The 18,116-nt window shown below is 36.4% G+C and overlaps 1 protein-coding gene across 2 annotated transcripts; it reads right to left on the reverse strand.

Annotated features, from left to right (window-relative positions):
- Positions 1–5: 5 nt before the first annotated feature.
- On the reverse strand, positions 6–17,908 carry LOC127657766 (ATP-dependent translocase ABCB1-like). 2 transcript variants are annotated; one of them, XM_052146660.1, is made up of 28 exons: positions 17,733–17,908; positions 16,997–17,146; positions 16,659–16,716; positions 15,586–15,757; positions 15,426–15,477; positions 15,100–15,291; positions 14,534–14,705; positions 14,250–14,374; positions 13,604–13,775; positions 13,158–13,271; positions 12,038–12,148; positions 11,802–11,927; positions 11,499–11,702; positions 10,953–11,123; positions 10,665–10,826; positions 10,330–10,491; positions 10,089–10,232; positions 9,866–9,970; positions 9,005–9,082; positions 8,824–8,907; positions 7,734–7,937; positions 7,524–7,624; positions 7,280–7,420; positions 6,426–6,582; positions 5,867–6,064; positions 3,981–4,187; positions 3,190–3,336; positions 6–2,991 (listed from the first exon to the last, which is right to left on the reverse strand). In XM_052146660.1, exons 2-28 carry the CDS (start codon positions 17,050–17,052, stop codon positions 2,794–2,796), a joined length of 3,813 nt encoding a protein of 1,270 aa, XP_052002620.1. In that variant the 5' UTR covers positions 17,053–17,146; positions 17,733–17,908; the 3' UTR covers positions 6–2,793. The 2 variants fall into 2 exon arrangements, with proteins under 2 accessions (XP_052002620.1, XP_052002619.1); XM_052146659.1 differs by having other exon boundaries at positions 16,997–17,167.
- Positions 17,909–18,116: the final 208 nt, after the last annotated feature.

Genomic DNA, 18,116 nt, shown 5'->3' on the forward strand with positions numbered 1-18,116 from the left:
CTCAGGCATGACCTCACTTTGATTGCTTTATGCTATCAACATTTGACTTTATCTGCCATAAACACAGGATGTATCTAGATTTGAAAAGGATGACTTTCTTCCTTTTATGGTTCTATTTAGAATTTGTAAATACTTGACTATTGCAGAGAAATCTGAAGTTTATTTGGGCAAGTTGCCAGATATTGAGATGATTGTTGATTTTTCAGAAATAATCTTGAATAGTTCAGTACAGCAGGTGTTTTAAACTTTCACGTGCCTTCAGTTAGTCATCTCTAATGTATAGTTCAAATCAGGAAATGCTGAAGATTTCTAACCTAATGTTTTTGCCCTACAATAATAGTATTGATTCCTATTAAATGTAGACATGTAGAATTATAAATACAGTGTCATAGGAAACTAATACGCAAGCATCGTTTGGAACTACAGGCAGTGGTGGCTCAGTGGTTGAGGTTCATGGTTACTGACCAGAAGGTTGGGGGTTCAAGCCCCAACACCACCAAGATGCCACTGTTGGGCCCTTGAGCAAGGCCCATAACTCAGGTTGCTCCGGGGGGATTGTCCCTGTAATAAGTGCACTGTAAGTCGCTTTGGATAAAAGCGTCTGCCAAATGCATAAATGTAAATGTAAACTACACTTTAGGGAGATGCACACAATGCAATACAATTTTAAGACAGGCAGTAAACTGCCTCATGAATCATGGGTGAAAAACAGCCCATGTTTTAGGAACTTGAGCATGGCCTATTTTATTGATATACTGTGTTATTTAAAATACAGAGCCAAAATGCTAATGAACGCATGACCGAATAGCAAGGAACCCCTTGATAATAGCACTGTCTACATGATGGTCTATATGTGATTTTAGAGCAGATGAAGAGTTTTTTAAAGATATGTTCCTTAAAATGTAATACATAAATAATGTTTCACATCACCTCACATTGTTAATTATGCACAAATCAATGCAACGGCAAAACAAACAATGCAGAGATGTAATTCCTCTTTATTTTATTTATCATTCTAAATATTGTTTTCAAACTTTAGTGTTGTTAATTGCATTAGAGGTCTGTCTTATTTGCACCAATAGAATAAAAAAAAAATTATATTGTAGATGTATGTGCTGATGTAAAAATGTTTTACTGTTTATATACACAATGTTTTTTTTTTTTTGTTTTTTTAGATTTATCCAACCAAATAAATAATGTAAATTTGTTTGCACTCTTCTACATTTCTTAGGGAACATTGACTGTGTTCATGAGTGGTCATTTCAATTTATTTTTTAACCTGTTCCACATTGTGAATCAAACCTTAATTAATGTGAATTGTCAACAACTTTACAAAGCTTACAAGTGTGCTCTTTGCCAATTAAATACGTAAATACCACCAACAATGCAAGTATTGAAAAGAAGCACTTTTGTTGTCATGCTGAGAATTTAAGAATTACGTTTAGGATTCTGGTTGTCTAATTTCAAAATGTTACCATTCCAATTGAACTACTTATTTTTTACACTTTGGATATCCTGATCTGTATGCAAGGAATGAATAATCCATGTGTTTGTGTAGTCATGTCAGCAACCAAATGTTGTGGCATTTATGCTCTCAAGTCAGGCATGTTTATTTGTTTAACATTTTCACTTGATTGAGACAAATGTTATTTGTGCAGAAATATATTATCAATCAAGATTTTTTTCCAGTAACAGATTACACCTTTAATCATTGTTATTACACCTCAAATCTTAATTCTTGCTTGATGCATACGTTTGATTTCTATTTTACCTTGTTGTTACCTTGACTATGAGAGCCCTCTGGTTCTAATTTCATAAGCATCTCAGTTTGGAACTCAGTTTTAAGGCTTATAGATCCCACGTGTGAACTTTATTTTACATATAAATAAATGCAACAAATCTTTAAACCAGCATCTTGGATTTTTTTTTGGGAAAGCAAGTTAAAATGCTTCCACTAAGTTAAACCAGCTGTGAATGTAAACATTTCATCTGATTTAAGTGTCATTTACAAAGTGAGCGCCACATATTTAGCATTTTGTCAAACTTAATTAAAATTAATAAATTAAGCTTGTCCAGTTTCATTTCATGACATTTTTCTTAATGCATAAAATATGTCAACCAATTCATGTTTAGTCATGTAATTTAAAACCAGTCTGGATAAAGAAAAAATATTCAAAAGTATCTGTGTCAGAAAAAAACAGTGCCATTGCAGGACAAAATAAAATAGCTTTATGTTAATATGATAAATTAGGGCACCACACAAACAGAACATCACTGATTACAAGACAGTAAATCAAAATAGAAACTCATGAGTAACAGTGATAGATATAACCATCTAAATGTATTTTTGCACTGTTGTACATAAACTGCTCAAATGTTATTTAAAAAAAAAAGATTATTTAATGGTTAATTTTTGAATGCAATTTAATTGGCAACAAGAAAGTAGTCAGGTAGATTCATATTATCGTATGTCTGCAGAACAAAACAAGTATACCTAAAAATACTCGACATGGCTTTGATAGAAACAACAGCGCTTTAGTCTTGCACTTAACCAAAGCTCTACTCCTCTGATATATGTGCTTGGACACAAATGTCCACATTTGTATAATGTTGTTTTCACAGTTATCTGCAGTTTCTTTGGTTTTAAATGCCACTCAATTTAACAAAACAAATACGGGACTGTACAAGTCTAAAATTTCAAAGACCACAGGAGATAATTTATAAGAAATAAAATGTTCTCTAGATTCTTCCCTGAAAACAAAGTCAGCCCTAAATGCATGTCCATCTTTATTGTCAGTGGCCCATCTGAGAGGTAACAAGTGTGTAGTACACCCCCTGCTGGCTGAGCAGCTGCTGGTGTGTGCCCTTCTCCACCACCACCCCATTTTGAAACACAGCTATGCAATCTGCGTTCCGTATGGTGGACAGCCGATGGGCTACAACGATACAGGTCCGGCCCTCACGTGCCTTATCAAGAGCATCTTGCACTATCTACATAGAGGATAGAGAGGAAGGAGAGATAAATAAAGGCGAAAAAGATCATTATTAACCATTTTCCCCCTGCTTTTTGCTTAATGATCAATGTGTATTAAATCTACAAATTGTATCTACACAGATGTTATATAGAAATATGCTGCCATTGAGATGTACTGTACTTGTAAATGTATGCCTGAGTTTATGCGTACATACCTTCTCACTCTCTGTGTCCAGAGCAGATGTGGCTTCATCTAACAGCAGGAGTTTGGGGTTGCGGAGGATGGCTCTTGCTATTGCAATACGCTGTTTCTGCCCTCCTGAAAGCTGAGTACCCTTATCACCTGCCTGTGTCTGGTATTTCTGCAACCAGACACACACAATATAGATTTAGTTAAAGACCTCATAATATAAAAATTGGGGTTTAGTGGTTTTTAGTCCATGTGTGTTTGCTTTGAGGCCATCGACAGTATATGCTAGTGTAGTCCTAAACATTAACAAAATACCTTTTTTAGTAGATTTACGATGTAAAGTTTCTCTCTTTTGGGAATATGGACCACAACATATTGAAGACTCATCCTGCATTCATTCAGTTTGTCCAATAAATTACTCTCTAGAATGAGCATGCCCCTCCCCCAAATATCATCTCTGAATAGCAACAAGTAGAAATCTTTGCTCAAGACAAAACAGTTCCTGTTCTAATAGGAAATATGTCAACACAGGAAAGAATACTGTGCTCGTCAAGCCAGTTAATGGGGAATTTAAATAGGATCGATTTGATATTGATATATTCAGTCATTTAAATATCACTTTGCTAGTAATAAGATCAGAACATTCAACAGACAGTTGAATAAGTTTCCAATATTTGCTACTTGAAAAGTAACTTACCAACAGTTAATGTGAATAGCAATTAGGATGTATCAGACTCCATTTCAAATGATATGAGATATGAGATTCTGTGATTGATGCATATGAAGATTAAAGCACAATTTGTATTGCATTTTTACCTGTGGCAGCCCTTCAATAAAGGAGTGTATGTTAGCAGCCTTGGCAGCCTGTTCAATTTCCTCCTGAGTGACTTTTCGGTTGTTGTCTCCATATGCAATATTATCTTCCAGGCTGCAGTCAAACAACACAGGCTCTTGGGAAACAATGCCTATCTGAGAGCGCAGCCAGTGGATGTTCAGCTGCTTTGCATCATTGTAATCCAGCATCTATTAACAAAGAGTAACCATTATCAGATAAGTTCTCGCCATCCCAAAGGGTTAGTTCTTTCACCCTTTTCTGACCTCTCTGAGAGCTCTCAATACTTCTTTCAACTTTTTTAGGCTTGATTGCACAATTCACATTTCGCCACTCCGTATCATGTTTTACGACCTAATGACTAAATATTGAGAGTAATAAAAAAGACGAACATGCGTGGGAAACAATAATTATAATTCTCTCATCACTTATGGTGTATGCCGCTGTATGGTGTCTTAAACTATGAATTTCTTTCTTCCATGGAACACAAATGAACATATTACAATGAAGATGCGATGTCCATTTACCCATACAATGCAAGTAAATGGTGACCAAGGTCCAAAAAGAACAAAGGCAGCATATAGGTAATCCATAAATTTTTTGTGGTTTAATCCGTCTTCTAAAATTATCCAATCGATTTTGTATGAAAATAGACCAAAATCTGTCTCCTTTCTCACTGTAGATCTTGATCACGATCATGATTTCAAGCTCGATTATACTTCCTAGTGCCTAGTTTAATTGAGCCTGAAATCATGATCGCCACTGAGACTGCTGATGTCTAGATTTATAGTGAAAAAGGAGTAATATTTTGGTCTCACACAAAATCGATTGGATCGCATCAGAAGGCATTGATTAAACCACTGGAGTCTTGTGGATTACTTTTATGCTGTCCTTTTTGGACATTGAAAATTTGGTCACCATTTACTTGCACTGTATGGACAAACATACATCTCTCCATAAAAATATCTCCATTTGTGTTGTGCGGAATAAAAAGTCAATAGAGTTTGAGACTGCATACGGGTGAGTAAATGATTAAACATTTACCATTTTTGGGTTAACTATTCCTTTATTAGATCTTTATGCCATGCACATACAGTATATGCTAAACCTTTTCCATAAAAGGAGAATATCTTTTTAAACTGTAATATGGTTGAGTTATAAGGTTAAAGACCTGAAGAATGCTGGTCAAAGAGAACCATCCTAAGCTTCATTAATGTGTATGGTTTGAGTTTCCTTTTTACTGGTGTGCCTTGTTATTACCTTTCAAGATAGCATTTCATTGACCTTGAAATAGGTAATACGATTTTCACTTCAGTTACTGTCCTGTATGTAGTATATGAGTATGCTGAATTACAGTGTGTGTGTGTGTGTGCGTGAACTGAATCTTGCTGAATTGGATCAGTGATTAGAGATTGTAAAGCTAAATGTAAATGTAAAGCGAAATCTCTTCAGGTATGGGAAGGAAGGACTGTAACTTTTGAATAAATGCTATAATATAAATGTTGTTGTATAAAATGTCCTAAAAAGCTATAAAATGTGACCTGTATGCTGAAGCCTTGTGTGTGTGTGTGTGTTTACAGGTTTGGCTATACTTCTACCTGCCTTTTTTATTTCCTTATAAATATAATTATATATGAGATCCTTTTTAATTGGTTGAGAATTGATTTGTGATGACACTTGAAGTGGATTTGAAATCAGCTATATCATGTTTTGCTTCAAATCTAATTATATTAATAGCTTTGGTGAGGGTTAGGTTTTAGGGGTAGTGTATAGTAACTGTATCACTATATATAAATAAAAAATATATCTTAAGATGCAAACCATTGTGTCAACTATAGCTTCTAAAGTCTGTGTGTGTGTGTGCTCTTACCACTTTGCCCTGCAGAGGGTCATAAAATCGCTCCAGTAGCTGGATGGTGGTGCTCTTGCCACAGCCACTGCTGCCCACCAGGGCAAGAGTTTGCCCCTTTTTCACCCTGAGCCTGAGCCCCTGAAGCACTGGCACATCCGGCCGTGATGGATAGTTAAAAAGCACATCCTCAAAACTCACATTCCCTTCAAATTTGTCCTACAGATATTACAAGAAAACACATTTGTGTATACCATATATTCAAATGGAAATATCACTGTGATATTTCCATTTGATGTGAATGAGCTGAATAATTCTGAATGTAAATAACCGAATACGTGAGATGAGCAGAGTCTAGCTCTGTCTGCTTATCAGATTGAGCATAGAACTGATAAAAGATTACTTTTAGGACCAATGCCTTACATTTACATTTACATTTATTCATTTGGCAGCCTTAGAAATGTGCAGTTAAACTGTATTGTAGGCTTCTAAGTAAACTGAGAACTTGCCTAGAAATAAGATTCTCTACAGTAAAAAACAGTCTCGTAATTTTTTTGCATAATTTGTGTAAAAGGTATACTGGTTTGTCCCCGTCCTCTGAGGCATTGTCAATGGCTGGGACTCTGCTGATGAGCATTAGGATGTGAGAGGCAGACATCTTGGCCTTGGCGTAGTTTGGAGTGAAGGAGTTTGCTTCTCCAACAGCCATTGCTCCATACACCACTGCTGAGATTACACTGAGACACAGCAATAGATATGTCACTACCTATTGTATATTCTTCAGAATTTCTCAATGTAGTTTCACAAAAACTATTGATTTTCCATTGACCGTATTACTTTTATAGGCTAATTTTAATCTTATCTTTTATTTTTATAAGTCTTGTTATTTAATGATACACATTTTTTGATAAATAATTCAAAATATTACTCCAAACTATTATTATATATTATTATATATTTTATACTACTTTTGTATGTGTTAATAGTACCTGTTTACTCGATTTGAACTACTGTAACTTTAATGCCAATGAAGCAAACTAAATTGCAGTTGATTTTTCACTAAAAGTAAAATAATGATTGAATGACAAAACTGTTGTCTTCGAGACTGAATCTTCATTCACTGCACATTTGGTTAGTATAATATGACATGCTGCTCCTTCTATAATCATTAACTGACACTATACAGTAGCAACTAGTAGACTTTGGACCTCCCAATACACTCCCACCTGACAACTTCCTATCACTGTAGTGTTTCTCATCTAATGTCTCTTTTACTTGAATTTACTTCACCTCTGTTTAATTGGCTTACAAGTTTTAACAATCCCTCTGGGACCCACATGCAAGAAGATTCATGTTAATACTACAGTGGAGTCTTATTCTGACATGTTTCTGCTGAGAGTGGGTCTAACAACAGTCGTGTATTGAGCCACTTACAGAAAGACTCCTTCGAAAGTCATCAGCTTTTGTTCAATGAGCCAAGAGCCGAACTTGAAACAGCCAGCATAGGCAAAGTAGATCATCGCTTGAGAGAAAGAGAACGTCAGGCCGAAAACATGTGCCTTTTTCTTAGCATTCCTGGGGAAATCAGTTAAACATCAATAATCTCAAAAGGTTATTTTGAATCCTAATGGATTTATAATATAATTCAATATATATATATATTAATAATTGTACATACTTGTAAGGCACAACTAAGTTCTCCTGGTAGAGATTCTCAAACTTGCTCTCCCTTGTCAATGAAACCACGGTACGGATGTTCTCTATTGCTTCTGTTGCAATCTGAAGGATAAATAAATAGAAGACAATAAAGGAGGAAAGGATCTCTTAGTGTGGAGTGAAAAATTAAAGTTGACTTCAGTTGAGCTACATTAAATGCATCAATTTGTACCTTCCCAGCTTGCTCAAGCTCCTTTTTGTCTTTCAGAGCATGTCCTGCCAGTAACTTCATCTGGACTGCTCCAGCTACAGCCATAATTGGAACAATGGAGAGGATAAGGAGGGTCAACTGCCAACCGTACACAAATGATATGATGACAGCAGTACCCAGGTTTGCCACATTCTGAGCCAATGTTGCCAGTCTCACTCCGGTGGCCTGTAGGGAAAGCAGTAAGAGTGCCATCTGTGATAAGTTACTCAATGTATAGGTGATTATGTATAGTAAATCTGGCCCATCTTATTTAGAATATTTGGATATGATAAATTACCTGACAAATATTTGGACATACTTGATATGATCTTAAAAACCCTTTGATCACTAGGGGTGTGGGTAGCTCAGCGAGTATTGATGCTGACTACCACCCCTGGAGTCGCTAGTTCAAATCCAGGGTGTGCTGAGTGACTCAAGCCAGGTCTCCTAAGCAACCAAATTGGTCCAGTTGTTAGGGAGGGTAGAGTCACATGGGGAACCTCCTCGTGGTCGCGATTAGTGGTTTTCGCTCTCAATGGGGTGCATGGTAAGTTGTGCATGGATGCGGTAACATGAGCCTCCACATGATGGGAGTCTCCATGATGTCATGCACAACAAGCCATGTGATAAGATATGGGGATTGACAGTCTCAGAAGTGGAGGCAACTTAGACTTGTCCTCCACCACCCAGATTGAGGTGAGTAACTGCGCCACCACGAGGACCTACTAAGTAGTGGTAATTTGGCAATCCAATTTGGGGAGAAAAGGAGATAAATACATTTATTTTAAAATTTGATCTCTAAAAATGTATGGTTAAATGCTTGAAATTAGTTTAAATAAATTGTGTCTACATATGGCTTTCTTTAAAATCTTGGAACCAGATAGTGAAGGAAATGTGCCCAGCTTACAAGGGTTAGTTAGTTGTCAGTGTGTCCAAACTTTTACAGTATATATATATATATATATATATATATATATATATATATATATATATATATATATATATATATATATATATATATATATATATATATATAAACACACACATGCACACAAAAGAGAATGAGACTTACACCCTGCACTTGAGCAGTATCTGCAGCCAGCCTGGTGGTCAGGGCACCCACACTGTTCTTAGTATCATCATACCAGCTCAGGTCCTAAAATATACACCCAAACGGTGTCTTACTAGTCTTTATCCACACACATCCACAAGTCTTATTTGGGGTTAACCTTAAGGTCTAAGTATTGTTTCACCTGTCTCATCATTGCATTGAAGGCTTTAAATCTCAGACGCATGGTCAGAATCTCACCAGCTTTTCCAAAACAGTAACCCTAAGAGAAAAGAAAAGAAAACAATACTCTACTAAGAAAAGTAAAACAGACTAAGGCCATCCTGAAAACAGCATACCAATTATTAATCCAATGTTTTGTGTCTTGCAAGAATTTTTCACTTCAAATGGACAGACAGACAGACAGACAGACAGACAGACAGACAGATCAGATAGACAGACAGACAGATAGATAGATAGATAGATAGATAGATAGATAGATAGATAGATAGATAGATAGATAGATAAAAGGTTCAAATCTGATACCTAAAACTACTTCTATTTAATGATATTTTAAACTATTATCTTAGTTTTAAAAATGAGTACCTTTACACTTTTCTTTTTGTTTTATTAAATCCTTTGATCTTTCTACAACTATAAAATGTAATCCACATTTCTGGGTCTGTCAGGGCCTTGGTCATTGGTAGTTGGACTAAGCAAATAATTTACAGGCTTGTCTGTTTGTCACTTGAGTTTACAAAGTGTAATTTTACAACAGCCATCCGCTTTAAGATAAGAAAGATCACATGAACTTTTACCACTACTCAATGTACAGGTACCTCATGTGAATGCTTTACAAGGCAAAAAAAAATCCACAGCAACTCCTCACATGAACACAGCTATCAATGTAAACTAGTCATCTCTGTCTCTGGCAACACTATTGAACTGAATGAATATCAAGAAGACACAATGCCACAGATGGAAGAGCGAAGACCAGAACAAGCTTTCTAACTTGAGATTCACTTTCTGTATTTCTCAAATGTTGATTCTGTTGCTTGAAACAAACCTGAAAGAAGAGAGTAAAAAATGACACGACCCCAATACCAGCAAACAGCAGAGAGTACATGTCACTCCTTTGCCTTATAAGGTCCCGATCTATCTCAGCAAACACCTAGGAGGAGAAGATTTGAAGAGAAAGTTGGATGATAAATTCATGAGAAAGAAACTCTTAATAATGAGGATTGTCAATATCCGCCAATAATGACAATTGCTACTGATGTATAACATACAGCAATGATTTTAGAGAAAATGACAGCAAATGCTGGCTGCATGGCTCCATTGATGGTGGCACAGAGGACTCCAATCACTATGTATGGCCATTCAGGTTTATTCAGTTTCAGAACTGTCAGGAAGGAGACTTCTGGAACTTTTACCTATAGAGAAAGAGAACAAGAGTGTTGGCAAAACTAAAACATTTAAAAAACTAAAACAAATAAATGTAGGACATTATTATCTGGCTCAGATTCTTACCTCCTCTGTCTGTTTCTCTTCCTCCTGCACATCTTTCTCTGAAGCACTTCTGGATTTCTGTCTGTATAGTGTACGTTCATTCAAAGAGCTGACTGATGGACTTTTCTCATCCATTTTTATCACCTCTTTGCTCTCCTCAGCATCCTCTGAACTCTTAAACATCTGTGAGAGCACATCATTGATGTATACAATATAAATGTAGTATACAATATGCCATATTATGGAAGTTAAATGCATTAGGAATGCTGCTTTATGTTGTCTTTAACAGCTATGTACATAGCTGGATATGGAGATCATGTGTGTGGATGTGTCCCATGGTACAGTAGGCTTCTAACCTGCAATGTGACGAGGGAGTGGTAGATTCCCTTTCTTTCCATTAGTTCATCATGTGTGCCCAGTTCTACTATTTCACCATTTTGGAAACCAGCGATGACATCGGCATTTCGAATAGTGGACAGCCTGTGAGCCACTATAATGGTGGTCCTGCCCAGCCTCACCTTTTCAGATGTAACATATATTGTATTTACCATTGTATAACAGACAGAGTAAATCCTTGACTTTAATCCTTGAATCTGTTGATTATGTTCCATATGCATGTATAAATCACTGTATGTTCTTTTTACCTTGTCTAATGCTGCTTGTACGATAGTCTCACTCTCAGCATCTAGTGCAGATGTAGCCTCATCCAGAAGAAGGATCTTGGGGTTGCGTACAAGCGCTCTTGCAATAGCAATACGCTGTTTCTGTCCGCCACTCATTTGAGTGCCCCTGTCTCCAACCAGCGTCTCAAATTTCTAAAAATAACCAGATACTATACTGTTAGAGCCAGTCAAGTAGCAGTATTTAACCAATTTTAAACATTATATTTATATGAAAGTTGTTATTTAAATAATTGCTTTTAAAGTAGGCTTTATGCAGCCTTTAAAGGGATAGTTTACCTAAAAATGTAAATTCAAAAACATAACAATAACACGAAGGATATGTTAGGCAAAACGATAGCCTCCGTTATCATTCGCTTTCAATTTCATGGAAACAAATATGCAATTAAAGTGAATGGTCACTTTGGCTAACATTCTGCCTAACATGTTCTTGGTTTTGTTTTTCATTTCACTATCCCTTTAAAGGTATTTTAGGTGGCATCTACTATTTTTTCATTGATTTTCACTTACATCTGGAAGTTTCATGATGAAGTGATATGCATTTGCTTCACGTGCGGCTTGTTCAATCTCATCTTGGGTGACGTCTTGCCGGCCATAGCGGATGTTCTCGGCAATGGTGGTAGCGAACAGCACTGGCTCCTGACTGACTACACCAATCAGTTCTCTCAGACTTCGCACGTTCAGAGAACGAATATCATGATCATCTATAGTCACCTGAAAAGTGAGGGGGAAAGAAAGATGAAAGGTGGGATGAAGGGCAGGAGGCAGAAAAGAGTGCAAAGGTTGGACCTCTCTGCTTCTCTTTGTACTTACTGTTCCTTCCTGTGGGTCATAGAAGCGCTGTAGCAGCTGGACTGTTGTGCTTTTTCCACACCCACTGCTGCCCACCAGAGCAATAGTCTGTCCACTCGTGACTTTAAGATTCATGCCATTCAGGACCTGCACACCCACAAACAGAGCAGTTGCTGGAGTATTTATTTTTATTTTTTATTTTTTTTGTCACAAGCCAAATTGCTTAGTAATAAATCATGGTTATTTGATGAGCTTACTTTCACATCCTGCCGAGAGGGGTAGTTAAAGTGAATGTTTTTGAATTCTATGTTTCCTTTTACAGCATCAAGTTTGTAGCCTTCTTCCGAGAAACTGTCAATGCTGGGTTCCTGTGCGTAAAAAAGTACTATTAGACATTTTTCCAATTTCCAATATAAATTGCAGTAAAGGGCCAGCAGGTTTGGGAAATAACAGAATACATGTAATGGGATTACGTATTTAAAATACAAAATATAAGTAACTGTATTCAACTACAGCTACAATTTAAATAATTGGTAATTAGAATACAGTTACATTCAAAAACTATTTTGGTTACTGAAGAGATTACTTTGCATTTTATTGTCATTTGTTTCATTGAATATTTAGTCCTTTCAGAAGGAAAATCCACAAGCGATATATCTCTGAATATCGCGCTCAACAAGCCACGTGATAAGATGTGCGGATTGATGTCTCAGACGGGGAGGCCAGTGGTAGCAGTAATGGCTGTGTACAAGATTTCTGGGGGGTTCCTGGTTCCTGTGGTCTTCTATTCATTGGATCTCAGCAGGGAAGCACTTCTCATCTTGCCTAAACAATGAGGGGAAGTTGTGCAACTTGGAATGTTTGTGCTTTACTTTGTGTCTGTTTTTATAAGAAAGCCTCAAGTTTTGTGTTTGAACTAGACCATTTGAATCTAAATTAAGAAATGTGAAGTCCTTTATGTTATCGGTTTGAATTGTCCAGGTTCATCCCTCTTGGACAAAATGAAGTACGGAAGATTAAAAAATCCAACAGTTCTACCATTCTATTGCTCAGTCTTTGAGGTAATTTTTTTGTAATTGTTTTTTAAGAAGGGGACATAAAACAATACAATCTCTAATGTTAACTATTGTCAATCAAAAAATTATCATTACAAACCTGGAGATGTCCCAGAAAGTCAGGAAAATTTCCCAAGCTTTTTCCCAAAGCAATTTATTTTACACTATGAAACACTAATTTCTCATCTAATGTCCCTGATAACAATTATATCATGGAACCTCTTCTGCACTGGGAAAAATGGGCTGACAGATATTTTACCATAATTGTAGCGATACAATGATAAAGGCATTAACAATTAGTCACTACTATGCGTTTACTCACATGATCAATGATGTGGAAAACTTTGTGGGCGGCCCCTCTTGCACTAGAGAAGGACTGGATGTTGGGAGATGTTTGGCCAATGCCGAAAGCTCCAATTAGGATGGAGAAGAAAACCTGTACAGAATAAAAGCAACAGAGAATGTTGCTTCTGGGGTACCGTTATACCGATTTAATAATCTGCTAGATAAAATGGTTTCCCATGAAGATTTTTATTAAGTATTTATGATATTTCAATATTAATCAATATTAATCAATATTATTAATACATAATCACTTAGTATTTTCATGCTATAATCTTTTGACACTTAACAGTTTTTTTGACCGCTTTAATTTGGAGCTTGATGAATTATTAATAACATAAACTAAAATGTTTCTGACTCAGTGCTGGACCGTTTGACTCACAATGAGTAAATGTTTATTACAAACCTTCGTTGTGATTCACTCACCGTTAAGAGTATGCCAACGTTATACTCTCCAGCCAGGATAAGAGTGCTGCCATACCAAAAGGCCAGTGCATAGGACATATAGATCATGAAGAATGTAAAGCCCATAGCAATGTTCACAGTGATGGCCTTCCTAATGCCAACATTCTTGGCATCCTCTAAGTTCTTGTGATACCTTTGGAGAATACAGTTAAAAAATGGCTTAGTGAAATCTAAACTCAAAAGGCAGAATTTTTATAAGAAGGCACTGTCCTGAAGCAAAAGCTAAGATGTTTACACCTAGAAAATCCTGTTCCCTCTTTCCCCATATTGTTTCTATTAACTTTAGGAACAATAATAACAAACTGAAACTTCCAAGACTATATCATAAAGTGCTACAACTGACTTGTCTCCCTTGTAGTTTTCCAGCTGTTCTGGTTCTAAGATACTGGTTTGGTAAGTAAGCATCAGGTTGATTAAGGATAAATAAGTTCATAAAGAGAGTACTACAGAAAGTTATGTCACAGAAAGGTCAGATGACTTTAGTCAGCTCTGGTGTTTATCCACAATCCTTCCTGTGCACGTACAACTAAACAAAAAGTAAGTATGTCATCACAATTCTAACTCTGAGAAACATCCTACACAGATGCTTTTCTAAACTCAAAAATACCTCTCTATCTCTTTCTTCTGTCCCCCAAAGGCAAAGACAGTTCTGATGGCTGACAGCACCTCCTCTGCCACTGCTCCAGCCTTGGCGTAGGCTGTCTGCTCCATTGAGGTGAATGATGTCATCACCTAATGAGACAGGGAACAACATGGGCTCTTTCAATGTAACAAAATACAAAATAAAACAAATTACATTGTTATACACATAAAACATTAAAGAATTGCTCATGCTAAAACATCTCAATCTCCATCTCTTTGTCTTTTTATTTGAATTCCTTTTAATCCCACCTTTGCAATGATTGCAGCCGAGATTACAAGTAATGGACTAACAGCGAGAATGACGAGTGTGAGTTTCCAGCCTTTGACAAAGCCAATGATGATACCGGTGAAAAAGGTGGTCATGTTCTGAAGAAGCATGCCAAGTTTATCCCCAATACCTTCATTTATTTTGTAGATATCACTGGAGGGGAAAAGAAGAGTGTGATGTAGGTATATGTCGCTGTGTGTGCGTAATATGTATTTATCTCAAGTAATTAAAGGGATACTTCACCCAAAAATGTACATTCTCACCCTCAAGTGACCATTCATTTTTATTGTAGTTTTCCAAACAGTGAATTGTGACTTAGTTTAAAATTCTGCCTAACATCTCCTTTCGTGTTCCAAAGAAGAAAGAAAGCCATACAATTGGAATTTGGAATGATATGAGCCAGCAAATGATGACAGAATTTTTATTTTTGGGTAAACTAGTCCTTTAATAGCAGAGATTGGTTTGACACTAAAACAAAACCTTGTAGATACTCTCCATGTCATGTTATTTTCCTTACAAAATTAATGCCTCTTAAAAAATGTCATACTCTGTGAGACGTGTGTTGAGCTGTCCTGTCTCATTGACATCAAACCAGCCGATCTCCTGTTTCATGATGGAATGGAAAAACGTCTTTCTAAGTCTCTTCACTTGACGTCCTGCTGCAAGAGTCCAAAAGGCCACCTGCATATATGCCGCCCCCAAGACTACAAACCCCATGATGCTGTAGTATATAGCATGCCTGAGAGTGAGAAACAAGACTATCATACACTAAGAAAGACAATCTATTCCAAAATGTACATATATTTCTTATATTTTTTTAAAGCATGAAATGTGAAGGAAAATGGCAACGTATGCAAAGCAAACTGGACTTACCTTGTCATCTGCTCCCCCAAAGTCTCATTAGTGAACTCTGGAAAGGTGATGTCTAGGAATGACAGGACAGTACGTTACAAAAAAAAACACACAAATATCCTTGTAAAGCAATATAGTGCATTACACAAACAGTAATGTAGCATTCAAATTGTACACTCACTGGGTGTGAGGGTGATGTTGTCTTTTAAACTGTCTAATATTGTACTGCCCACAAAGCTGTTTGTCATGTCTCCAAATACAATAACCATTAGAGGAAGCACTGCCCCATTGACCATGGACATAACTGCGCCAACCAGCATCAGGAAAATGTCGACACCATCTGCAAAGCGAAACTGACAGTAGCACACATTTCTTTAAGAATAAGCATATGAACACAACAATGAACAGTTACATGGTGTGGGTTTAATTAACCCCAAACAATAAAGAAATTCTCATCATTTACTCACATTCATGCCATACCAGATGTGTAGTTCGGTCTTTTTTTTTTTTTTTTGCATAACTCAAAATAAGATTTTTAGAAGAATATCTCAACACCTAACAATGCAAGTGAAAGGTGACAAAAACTTTGAAGCTCCAAATAACACATAAAGGCCACATAAATGTAATCCATAAGACTCCAGTGGATCACTCATCTGAAGTGATCCAATTGGTTTTGGATGAGAACAGACCAAAATACAACTTGTTTTTCAATATAAATCTTGACATCAGAAGTCTCCTTGGCGATCATGCTTTCAAGCTTGATTACACTTCACCAGCTAGTGTCCTGTGCATGTGTCAACCACTAGGAAGTGTAAACCATCTTGAAATCATGATCATGCCTAGAGCATTGGCTAGAATTACAGTAAAAAAAAAAACTGTTATATTTTTGTCTGTTTCTCCCTAAAATTTATTAGATCACTTCAGAAGACATGGATTATAACACTGGCGTCTTAAGGATTAATTTACGTGGCCTTTATGTGCTTTTTGGAGCTTCAATGTTTGGTCGCCATTCACTTGCATTGTATGGACCTACTGAGCAGAGATATTCTTCTAAAAACCTTAATTTGTGTTCTTTAGAAGACAGAAAGTCATACACATGTGGGATGGGATGAGATGAAGACAGTGACACAGATAAACTTTGGATTCAAAATTTTCAGTGTATAGACACTTATTATGAGGAAATTATAAATGACATACAAAAATGAAACTACATATATGTCTATATAAAAATGAACAACGTAATTTTCCACTTACAATTTCTAATGGTCCCACCATTTCTATTTTCTCCTCTTTCTTTTCATTTTTCTCAGTGCTGTGGATAAATATCACGTTTACATTAAAATAATTATATTAAGGTAGAAAGGTTTTCCAGTCCATACTGCCTTTGACACATAACAGTTAACCTAGTTGACCATGTACAGTAAACCTACTTCTTTCTCAGGAATAATATACTGTGATAGGCTATTCAACGACATAAACCATTAGCATAGCTCAAACTAATTTATTTGAAAGAACATACTGTATGCATCCTCTTGTTTTCTAAGATTTAAAAAAACATTAATGGAGACTGTTTTGACAATTAAATCCTTTACCTTAAATCACCATTCTCCTCATTTTTGCCTTTGGACAGTTTGAATTTCTTGCCCATGTTTGCTTATCTCTGACGTTGATAGTCCGGATCAGTTTTCATCTGGAGTTAAATGATGAAGTCGGGATGGAGAAAGGTGGTTTCGTGCTGTGTTCTATAAGAAAACTTTATAACACTATATTTTTTTGACAAAAAAACAAAACAAAAAACTCTTCAGCATTTTGATCAGATTTAGGCTAATAAAGATCTAACTTGCTATGATACACATAGGCTAGCAGATGGCTCTTCTTTATATCAACAATATAACACAAACATATATTTTTTTAAGAATCTCACCCCTGTACACCGCTTCTGAAGTAGCCGTTTATTTACAAATGTATAACTCAGACACGAATCCACTCTGTCACTCTCACATAACGATTAAACAACTCTTACCTCACAACACATTTTCAGCTAAATTTTTTCTGTTGAAGCCAGAATAATTTAATTAATTTCGTTAAAATATTGTAAGCTCTCATAGAAGATTTTATTATTATTAATATTATTATTTTAAATCGTTCTCGTTTGTTTACATTTTTTTTTGACGACAGTGGTTGGCTTATACCAATTTACCACAGTTAAGAGGTTTACTATAATATTACTAACTTTAGCTGGTACATTTTTGAGAGGGTGTGGGAAGCTATTTAGGTCATTTTTAAACGTTAAACTTAAATATTCAAGTACGAAACGAATATGCTTACCGCTGGTGTGAGTGAAGTGTTGCTGTCCCACCAGTAGCACAGTGCTGCTCTGCTGTGGCTCGGAGGCTCGAGAGCGCAGAGGATTTTGAGACAGAGCGCAGACGCGCGCTGGTCAAAGAGCCACGAGTATAAATGCGGTTGCATCATTTACAACGTTAATTTCTCATGGCCTCGCTAATGTGCTTTTGGCCACTTCAATGATTAAAATAATACTAAGATTAATACTTGAGATTATTTCAGTATACCTATTAAGTCTCATGAAAATAGGGGATAAGCAGTGGTGTAGTGTCTGAAGAGGTAGTTTAGAGGTGTCTGAGGTTGTTCTGGCGGCCATACCAGGCGCGGAGTTTGCGTGGGGGCAGGGGGAGCATGAAACGGGTAATT

This window comes from Xyrauchen texanus, chromosome 17 (genome assembly GCF_025860055.1).
Source record: "Xyrauchen texanus isolate HMW12.3.18 chromosome 17, RBS_HiC_50CHRs, whole genome shotgun sequence".
Classification (NCBI taxonomy): domain Eukaryota; kingdom Metazoa; phylum Chordata; class Actinopteri; order Cypriniformes; family Catostomidae; genus Xyrauchen; species Xyrauchen texanus.